The sequence below is a fragment of the Prunus mume genome, linkage group LG8 (assembly GCF_029339155.1).
Source record: "Prunus mume cultivar Tortuosa linkage group LG8, ASM2933915v1, whole genome shotgun sequence".
Classification (NCBI taxonomy): domain Eukaryota; kingdom Viridiplantae; phylum Streptophyta; class Magnoliopsida; order Rosales; family Rosaceae; genus Prunus; species Prunus mume.
The window spans coordinates 6,276,963-6,287,516 of record NC_142705.1 but is presented as its reverse complement, the minus strand read 5'-3'; the positions used below and the strand labels follow the sequence as shown (position 1 = coordinate 6,287,516).

At 38.3% G+C, this 10,554-nt stretch overlaps 2 protein-coding genes across 4 annotated transcripts; one reads left to right on the top strand and one right to left on the bottom strand.

Moving 5' to 3' along the window:
* Positions 1-280: 280 nt before the first annotated feature.
* LOC103340345 (isocitrate dehydrogenase [NAD] regulatory subunit 1, mitochondrial-like) lies at positions 281-3,380 on the bottom strand. 2 transcript variants are annotated; one of them, XM_016796154.2, is made up of 4 exons: positions 2,686-3,380; positions 1,638-1,865; positions 952-1,030; positions 281-779 (listed from the first exon to the last, which is right to left on the bottom strand). In XM_016796154.2, exons 1-4 carry the CDS (start codon positions 3,205-3,207, stop codon positions 505-507), a joined length of 1,104 nt encoding a protein of 367 aa, XP_016651640.1. In that variant the 5' UTR covers positions 3,208-3,380; the 3' UTR covers positions 281-504. The 2 variants fall into 2 exon arrangements, with proteins under 2 accessions (XP_016651640.1, XP_008241969.1); XM_008243747.3 differs by having other exon boundaries at positions 1,638-1,877; positions 2,686-3,378.
* A 3,219-nt stretch (positions 3,381-6,599) lies between these two features.
* Positions 6,600-10,524, top strand: LOC103340344 (serine acetyltransferase 2). Of its 2 annotated transcripts, XM_008243746.3 has the most exons (10): positions 6,600-7,189; positions 7,500-7,697; positions 7,795-7,854; positions 7,950-8,045; positions 8,539-8,563; positions 8,971-9,065; positions 9,176-9,342; positions 9,431-9,504; positions 9,806-9,865; positions 9,973-10,524. In XM_008243746.3, exons 1-10 carry the CDS (start codon positions 6,935-6,937, stop codon positions 10,017-10,019), a joined length of 1,077 nt encoding a protein of 358 aa, XP_008241968.2. In that variant the 5' UTR covers positions 6,600-6,934; the 3' UTR covers positions 10,020-10,524. The 2 variants fall into 2 exon arrangements, with proteins under 2 accessions (XP_008241968.2, XP_088899253.1); XM_089043127.1 differs by lacking the exon at positions 9,431-9,504 and having other exon boundaries at positions 9,973-10,148.
* Positions 10,525-10,554: the final 30 nt, after the last annotated feature.

The window sequence follows — 10,554 nt, the reverse complement described above, 5'->3', positions numbered from 1 at the left end:
AAGCCTAGTGAACCCAACAACAAGAGCCTACGGTCCAACTATAGCCCAGCCCCATTTTGGCGGCCTCCCAGGCGTAAACTTGGCCGAAGATCAACTACAACCCAGCCCATTGCAGAAACCCTTCTCTATAAACTCAAAAATTGATGCTGCGACTGCGTGTATGCACAAGTTCAAAAGCCTTTGTTCCTGGTTCATGATGAATTCAATTTTCAATGTACACAATTGAACCACAATAAAAAATGGTCCAGTGTGTTGGTAAAGTTTATGAACAGAATAGGAATGAGCATAAACTTGATCAGGATTTTGTATCAAAAAAACACCAGATCAGTGTTGTTCATCTTTGAGAATTATTATGAAACAAAATTTGTGAATAATATCTAGAGGCAATCAAAGAATTATGTTAAAAATGTTGAAAAATTTCTGGCGGGTAAACACTCCCCCTTGCCAAATCCAAAAATTCTATGGGATGAACAGTAGTAGCTCAAGAATACCGTCTCTTCTCTGTCATTCTAAGGCAGCAATGACTCCATCAACAACCTCTTGGGTGGTGCTTTGTCCTCCGAGGTCTTTTGTCCTGCATTTACCCTCTAATATTACTCGCGCCACGGCAGTTTCTAGTCGATCAGCAAAGGAAGGAAAGTGCAGATGTCTCAACATCATGGCGGATGAGAGAAGCAGGGCCACTGGGTTTGCTTTCTTTTTATCCAATATTTTCTGATTTCCCACGTTCCCTGCAGAAGCGCCTTGCTCGAAAATAGCATGATCAGCCCCAACATTCCCTGCAGGCAAAACACCAGAACCATCATTGTTAATTTCCATCAAGAAACACATTGTTCAAACATGGATCAGGTTTCTTTTTACCTATAATTTTTCATTTCAAAGGGGCATTGCTGACAGTATTATAAAGAAGACCGTGAATGGAATATAAATCAAACAGTTGAATTGATATACCTCCTGGCATGACACCAGTGCCTCCAGCAATACCAGCTGCTGTATTTGCAACTAGATTACCATAAAGATTTGGTGTAACCTGCAAAATGCAAATCAGCCTGCGTCAGCGACAAAGCTCACCTTGCCTCTTTGATTTATAAAATAGAAACAAAAAACTGAGATAGTTCGACCCAGTAGAATTGTTAAAAGCAACAATCTTTCGAGATGAGAAAGAAAACTCACACTGCACTGGTTTTAATTTTACTCATCTCCTCAAACTCCCCTACTTTCTACAATTCAAAACATACGTAATTTTTTCCCAAGAATCTAGAAGGTACAATGCTCCAACACAATTACGTCTTGCTTAACAGAAAGATTGCAGCAAAAAGGATTTAACTTCCTAACCAAGGAAATATTCATGGTAATCCATAGTTTTTTCTCTGACAGAATCAAAGAATCGGAAATCTTCTAACCCTCATAAGAGATGCCTCATCATTTCTGAGGCATCCTAGGCTGCTCAAAAGTGCTCAACCAACAGAAGGTCCAGTCCTACTGTCCCACACAATAATGGTAAGAGATGCAGCATACTTTTCTTTATCCAATCTGTACAGTAATAGCCTATCTTTACCATGTGGGGTTCCATTTCTCTAATAATAAATGAACAACTTGCTTATAACGACCAGATTCACTGAATGTAATTGGCATACCATGACATCAAATTGCTCAGGCTTCGAAACAAGTTGCATGCAGCAGTTGTCCACAATTATTTCCTTGTAGTCGATCCCAGGATACTTTGTGGCCACCTCACGACAAGACTCTAAGAACAGGCCATCTCCAAGCTTCATAATGTTTGCTTTGTGCACAGCAGTCACCTTCTTTCTGTTGTTTAGATAAGCGTACTCAAAAGCATATTTAGCAATGCGCTCCGAACAGAACTTTGTGATCACCTAGCAAAAGAGTAAGTATAAGTGACAAAAATATCCCCAACACTACGCAATATGGAGAGGATAACAAGAAAACATTCCTTCAAATTGCAAGAAATGTAAGGGAAAAGCTGAAAAAGAAACCCATCAAACAAAGTGATACTCCTGCTACAATTACTAGATCACTTTCTATAGATTGAATGCTAAAATATCACAAACTCAATCAACATACAACCACTTAACAGCACCAAAAACTTCAACAGCGCAACACAGTATGGGACTACATCACTTGCAATTGAAGAACAAACATTTCCTGCAATGAACATATCAGAATCTTCCATGCATTCGAGAATATCTTGCGTGTGATCCTCACATTTGGCCTCACTCTCACGACACGCATGTCGGTCCCAGTGCCATCTAAAAGTGGGTCCCACGTACATGTTGAACAGAGGGAGGTCATATACAACAGTCACATGCAATAGTTCCCATAGTGTGGGACCGCATAAGTCAGTCAGTGCAATCTTAACAATGAATTATAAGAGAGAATAATTTCAGTCACTACCATAGGACCATTGCCAACATGTGTCATGTGTCACATTTTCTCACTTTTTTTAATAAATGCAATCAGAATGTTAAACATAGTTAATTACCATGTGCTGAATATGATTACCCTATACTTAACCTCAAACAAATTCAATCCCACATGATTAAACTAGAAAACGACAAAATCCCATCAATAATCAAACAATAAACCAAATAACAACAAAAACCCAAACAGTATTATTCAAACATTAAGAAATCTAAAAACCCAAACAGAATTTGATTGATATACCTTAAGGCTTTCAACGACGCCAGGAACAACCTCATGCTCGAGCCCCGAGTACTCGCCCTCCGTATTCTCCCTAATCACGACAATGTCGACGTTCTCATGCTTGGTGACGAGGCCCGGCAGATTGACGCAGTTGACGAGCGAAGCGTAGAGATCGAGCTCTCTCCTCAGCTGCAAATTGAGCGAGCTCACGCCGCCGCCCATGGGCGTCGCGAGCCCTCCCTTCAAGCACACCTTGTTCTTCTTGATCGACTCGAACACCTCGTCTGGAACCTTCGGCATGTCGCCGTGGACCTCGAAGGTCTCGAAGTATACCGGCGCGTGCATTGCGTCCATGACCTGCTCGACGGCGTTGGTCACCAGGGGGCCGATGCCATCGCCGGGGATTAGGGTTACGGCGCGGGGGGTGCCGTCGCCGGGTCGGGGCATGTAGGTGACGGATCGTGTCGGGTTGGCTGGGGCGAGGGTCGGGGTGGTTGGTTTGGTGAGAAGGTGGCGGAGGATTGGTACGGATCTTCGGGCCATGGCGGTTAGGGTCCGATTGGGATTTTGGACTTTTCGGGAGAGTAGGGCTTGTTTGGGGGACCGGTGGTTTGATGTTGATGTTTACGCTTATGCGATCCGAGAAGACATTTGCGGGGAAAAGACGCCGAATCAGAAGAGAGAGAGAGACTGACTGGAATGTGAAGATTCTCAAGAACATTAACTTTTTATTTTTATTTATTATTATTTTAAACAAATTTATTGTTTGAGTGAAAGTGATAAAAAGCTTGGTGGGCCAGAAATGGTAAGGACCGTCCAGGGCTCTATGAATGGTGGGCCCCGGTGGGGAAACGTTGGACTGCATGTAGAGCCCACAATTATAAAAAGCAGCGGCAGAGCAGTGCGCGGGAAAAGGCGCCCTTTTTCCGGAGATTATTTGTTTGACCCATAAAAAAGAAGGTCGACGAGATTAACAAACATAAAGACATTCCACTTCAAAGCTTTTTATATGTTAATCAGGGCGTGTTCGTGCGGGTTTCTATGTCATACAACAGATTTAGAGGTGAACAAATTCATATTGTAGTATGGTCAAATAAGTCCGTTGATTTTCAAAGATTATAACCGTACATAAACAATTAGAATTTCACTAGATGCACGTTACATTTTAAAAAAAGTTGAGTTTTTTATTCAAAATTAATTGACAATAAAAAAGTAACTCAACTCTTTATAAACACGCATACAAGATTATTTACATGTGAGGATGTAAACCTCACAAATTTCATCATATTTACTAGATGGCTCTACAAGTTTGCACCATAGAATTGTTCACCACTACCCCCAATCATTACATATATTATATATCTGTAAAAGTAGTTTTTTTTTTTTTTTTTTAATAAATGAAAGCTATGCAGTTCACTTTTGTTTTAAATATTAATTTGAAGGCAAGAGCATTGCCTATGTTCTATTTTGGTCAAGCTAGGTTGAGATTCTTCTTGGTCATAGAAATCTACAATATTTGTCCACTTACAATAATATAATATCTCTCTAAAGTTATTGTTTTTTTTTTACTGCTCCCTGGATATTGTTTCATTGGCATACAATTGTTGGAGAAATGAACCCATCAACCCAACAAATGGAAAAAGTGTGAGTCGGATGTGCATCAGCTAACGTGTATTTTTATAATGAATCCCAGATGCCAAAGATACCAATGTCTTGAGTAAAATTCTGAATGATTGGAAGAGCAATGATAAGTTATATAATATGGTTCGGGTTGGGAGGGAATGGAAAGGTCATACAAAAATGAATATAGGAATGTCTCTGGCCGTGTACATGACCACATTCAATCTCAAATGTCCCAATCAAATCCTCCTATCATACGGGCGGCTTTTTTCATTTGTGGGCTTTCATTTCACGTGCCTACAGTAACACTAGTAAAGTAACGCACTTGCACCTTACTCATCTCCTTTGTCAGCTTCTGCAGACTTTGCGGCGAAGGAGGACACTTTGTCCATGCGCACTTGCGGTGCTCATTTTGGATGGAGCACAAACCATGAGGCGATAGCAAGTCTGGTTATGATTATTAAGAGATTGATTAGCCCCTTAATTTGTAACTAGGAAGACAAATAGATGATACATTAGCAGCAAATGTATCATATGTCTATTAATTATAGTCAAACGTGCAACGATGCTAATTTTGATGTTCAAATTTCCTTACGCTTCTTTGGTTAATTGGTTAGGATGAATTTTTCATACAAGTAATAATCAAAGGGTTTAATAAATTGGTGTTCTTTCCAAAAGTTTGTGCTAATCTTAATATTTACATAAAATACGAATACAATGTATCGAGTTTTTATTAATCTATAATCTAATAAAACATGATAAATTTATTCATCGATCAAACAGCTACAGATTGTATTCGAATACGATGCGAATTGCTATTCCGGATAAATTTCATGAATCATAAATTTTGAACTAGAGATAAAAAATCATAACACCATGTTTGCAATTGGAGATGTCCAATCACACTATGCTTGGACAACATGCATGTCCCATCGGGGTACATATGTCATAGACGTATTTTGTCTTAAGTTGTTCGACCCACCTCAATCAATTTTAGAAAAGCATTGTTGATCAATGAATACATAAGATAGAGACAATATGCATATGAGCCCCCTCTCATTCCTTCCATTATTGAAGCAGTAAACGTACACTTAACAAGATCGTGCGATGTCTTCTTAACTGCATTAGCTGATGAGCAGGTAGCTTGTCCTAATTAAACAAGGACGCAAGTCAATCAGGTTAATTAAGTGGGTTGAGAGAGATCGACTTAAATCTAACTCATATACCCGAGTTAGCTCCATGAGTTTATATATCATTTAGGAATATTTCTACCAAACGTTATTAGAAGTATTTTAGGTCTACAAAGTACTTAAATTTTCTTAAAGTAAATGTGAACTCGTATCATTTCTCCAAATTGAAGTCACTAAACTAAATTTAGCAATCCTACAAATGAAAGAGTAGTATGGAAGTGACGCATATGTGGTATTCAACTTTTCATACCTAAAGTTAGAAAATCCTTCAATAAGTAAGTTGATAAAATTTTCAACAAAAAATTTGCGTGCATTAGAATGAATTGACTCAAAACTACTATTTAAAGCCAAGTAGGCTAAGCTACTTTTAACTATATATTGACAAGAGTAATTTATCATTGACTTATTGTATTTGCTGATTTCAGTAAAAAATTTATCATTTTATTCGTCTCAACGAGCTCTTCTCTTATTGGGTTTTCGGTTGTCTCGAAGTTCAACTATGTCATTGATTCGATGAATTTTCCGCGTCATCATATTCGTCTCAACGAGTCCTTTCCTCATTGGGGTTTCGTTTATCTTGAAGTTCAATCATGTCCTCAGAACGATGCATCTCCTACTTTAAAGAGTTAAGCCCCACTTGGTTGGAGAAACACCTTATTGTCTAGATGTTATTCATATAACCCTTGTATTTGTACTGGCCCTTGAAACTACTAGCCATTTGCGGCTAGATTACCAACACAATTTCCTCCGGATAAGAAAAAGCTTTACATAACATAATTTGTCGCACAGCGTTGACTCTCATCTACTAAAAGGAAAAAATGGATTCACTATGTTTATTCAAGAATCATGACCATGGTGTTAACACATGGTTTACAAAAATACAACAGTTAATAGATTATATTTTATTATAAACAAAGGGTATACAACATTGTTCCATTTCCAAAACATTCAATTAATCATGACATAAAATAAACCTGAGCAATAATAACAAATAATAATAATAATAATAATAATAATTACACGAATTTTTACGCAATAAAAAAGACGAAACAGCAGGGGAGGCAAAAAAAGCGTACCAAAATCAGAACCGAAGGCCTTTAAAAAGGAGAAGAAAACCCAACTCGTGATATGAGCCATCCATTCGAAGAAAATCACGATTATCAAAATCGCTCTGAGAGTCGCAGCCGCGTCTCTATCTTCATCCCAGCCACGACTATTTTCTGCCAAAAATATTGAAAAAAAGGAAACAAACGCGAAGCGAAACGCAGCAGTTTCGTCACCTCCACCACACCAAAGCCACACTCTGCGACACACAGGAACCCATACCACCACCACCGCCTTCTCTCTCTCTCTCTCTCTCTCTCTCCTATGCTTCTCGTTATTTATGAGGCTCTCTTTCCCAATCGACTGATTGTGATTCAGTAAATCCCTAGCTAGCGAAGCTTCATTGTCAACCTCTCATGGCCTGCGTCAGTGACGAGAGCTGGGTCGCGCTCCCCAAAATGCTCTCGGAACGCTTGGCTCTGAGAGAAGAAGACCGCCACGACGACGAGCAGCCCAGCTTTTTCGTGTCCGAGTCCACCGCGTACCGGTTAGAGAAGGTTTTTCCTGTGTACGCATTGGGGATTCCGAAACCCGACTCCGACCCGGTTAACCGGGCTTCGGTTTCGGGCGACCCGATATGGGATGCCGTCAGGGAAGAGGCCAAGTTGGAGGTACAATGCAATTTTTGAATGAGGGATTTCTGGTTCTTTAGTTAGTTGAAGTTTGGTGCTCTGAATATTAATATTTTTTTAAATTTTATAAATTTTTGTTAAATGGTTGAAAATAGTTGTTTTTAGCAACCAGAATAAGTGTATTTTTGGTAATGGAAAAGTCCCGGAAGTTTTGCAAGTGAGGAAGTATGAAGCTTTAAGTTATTTTAGGCAACAAAATTTGCTGCAATTATTAACAAAAATCCCATCGATCTTTTTCTTTGGTGGGTTTTACAGAGGCTAATGATTTTAATGGTTTTTGACACTGCAGGCAGAAAAGGAGCCAATTTTGAGTAGCTTCTTGTATGCGAGCATCTTGGCGCATGATTGTTTAGAGCAGGCGTTGGGCTTTGTTCTTGCCAATAGACTGCAAAACCCGACTCTTTTGGCAACCCAGCTGATGGATATATTTAATGATGTGATAATGCATGATAGAGATATTCAACGTTCTGTTCGCTTAGACGTGCAGGTAACTTAAAGTTTGTGTTGAGAATATTGTTTTGACTTTGTTTATGCCTCGTAACTGATGGAAACTGTGTTCTATTGTTTTGAACTTGTTTCCTCAGGCATTTAAAGACCGTGATCCAGCTTGCTTGTCTTATTGTTCTGCCCTGTTGTATCTTAAGGTGTTCTGCTTTTAGTTTCCTTATCAGTTTTCTTTCACTCTCTTGTTATAGATGTACAAGAGTGCATAAGTGATGTTGTGACTTTACTTTTGCAGGGTTACCATTCTTTGCAAGTGCATCGAGTAGCTCATTCATTGTGGAGTCAAGGACGCAAGGTTTTGGCCTTGGCATTACAAAGCCGAATTAGTGAGGTATTTTGTTTAAAGCTAATTTTCCCCTAAACCATACAAAACTTGTCAATACATGTTAATTTTGTTTGTTTGTTGACACAAATGATAATCTAAATTACTCTCAGTTAGTTATCCTATTTCGCTATAAGGTTCCTAACAATTCCATCCAATAAACTATGAAGAATGTGGTTAATATATATATTTTTTTATTGCACAAGTGATATTGTAAATTATTCTAATTTACAAAAATAGAGATTCAAACAAACTTGGGTGTAATGAGACTGACATATTACTATAGCCAACCAACCTCGCCCACATTAACAATGTGTGTGACGATTTAAGTTGTTTTGTTTCGATGATTAGGCACCGTTTGTAATTTTTTTTTTAATGCGAGGCACCTTTTGTATTTTTGAGTTTAAAGTTGTTTTGTAATTTGCTCGATGACCATTACTACCTGTTTTACAGGTTTGTGCTTTTCTGTTCTCCTTCTAATCTTATAACCATTTTATCCTAGGTCTTTGGAGTGGACATTCACCCAGGTATTTTCATTTCTGCACTGCTATCGGTAGACATGATAATATTGAGTTTTATAAGAACAATGGTGGAATCTTTTAAACATATAATCGATGTGATTTTGGAAACTTCTGACATGGTCCCCCCAACACGAAAGATTGTGCTTCTCATTGACATAGAGTATCACTGGATCACTTGCTATTGTGTCATTCATTAGCACAATTTAATCCAAATGCTAAAAAATAATTAAAGCAAGTAAATAAACATGTTAATTCTTTTATTGTTTTTAGCACTTGCTTATGGAACAAAGAACATGTTCAAGCAAGTGAAAGGTTTGGTCAAATCTAGAGTAATTGAATATTTATGTACAATACTTGATTTGTTTGGTAAAACTAACATTTGATATAATTTCTCTTTGATGGTTTTTCTAAAGCTGCAAAAATTGGAGAGGGAATACTGCTGGATCATGGTACAGGTGTGGTTATTGGTGAAACTGCTGTTGTAGGAAACAGAGTTTCATTGATGCATGTAAGTTCATTCCATAATTCTCTTTTGTTTCAACTCATGGGTTCGCTTCTATTGTACTGATAAGTAATTGTTGATGACAAAGAACTATGTGTGCTGCACTTTATTGACAGGGTGTAACTTTGGGGGGAACTGGGAAGGAAATTGGTGATCGTCACCCAAAAGTAGGTGATGGTGCACTAATTGGAGCCAGTGCAACAATACTCGGGAATATAAAAATAGGTCAAGGAGCAATGATAGCTGCTGGTTCCCTTGTGTTGAAAGATGTCCCTCCACGCAGGTAGAAAGTAGCTCCTGATTTTCAGTATAGTAATGATTCTTGAATACGTACTCTTAGGAAAGTGACATTTCTTTCTCTGGTTCTCAAGCATGGTGGCAGGAATACCAGCAAAGGTGATTGGATATGTAGATGAAAAAGATCCTTCGTTAACAATGAAGCATGGTATGTCATATGAGCAGGGCCTACAAATAAAAAATGTTCACATTCCGCTGAGGTCTTGCATTTGTCTTATCCATTTGATTTAGAACTAGGATATTGAGATTAAGACCAGAAAGTTGTAAGGAAATCACATATCCATTAGGGATTGAAGTAAAGTTATATGCTACAGGCAGGCTACTTCACATTCTGTAGTACCATGGGTTGAATGTCCTCTGTTCATCATGTTTTTTAAAATTAAGATTAGTCTTTGCTTGGTTCAATTATATTATCATGCCTTACATTTAGGTTTGTTGTGAATCTGCAGATGCCTCCAAAGAGTTTTTCGAACATGTAGCTGTTCAATGTAGAGATACAAGATCTGCTGGTTAGTGTGTTTTTTTGGTAATTTTTTTAATTCCAAATGGTTCTCAAGAAACTGTTTCCAGAGCTTTATTTGAATTTTGTCCTTGAAGATCTGCTACTTGTTTTCAGGAGGTCACAGTTCAGAAAGAACTCATAGGAGCACTTCAGAGATGTAGCTAGGCATAGATCTCAGCCACTACTAAATTGCCAATGTGAAGGCAGTTTGTGGTGTTTGGAGACGAAAGTGACTTATTGTATCAGCCTGTCTTATACAATTTCATTAACCATGTCCACTCTCTGCTATCCATGCTGATGTTGAGGTTCTCATACCAGTTGTTTAAAGAACAGGAGATGTTAAGCTTAGTACCTGATTTCTTCTCTTTGTACCCCCCATAACAAATTGGGGAGAAGAACCAGCAGCAAATTTCTTTAGAAGTAGCCATGACCCAGAAAGAATGAACCCATGAATCAGATGGGGAGAAGTTAAAGCTGGTTGGGGATCCACCTTAGTTTTTCATTTTATGCTCTTGTAAGTTATAATCAAACTGAACTGCATTGAAATATTGAATGCATCAGATTTAAAAAAAAAAGTTGATAGGAGTTTTGGGTCATTTTATTTGAGCCTGTTGGTGGGTGACCATTGTACTCCTTTTCATATTTAATGCACACTTTTTGCTAGAAGCAGATATGATTTACTTCAAGTTCACTGGA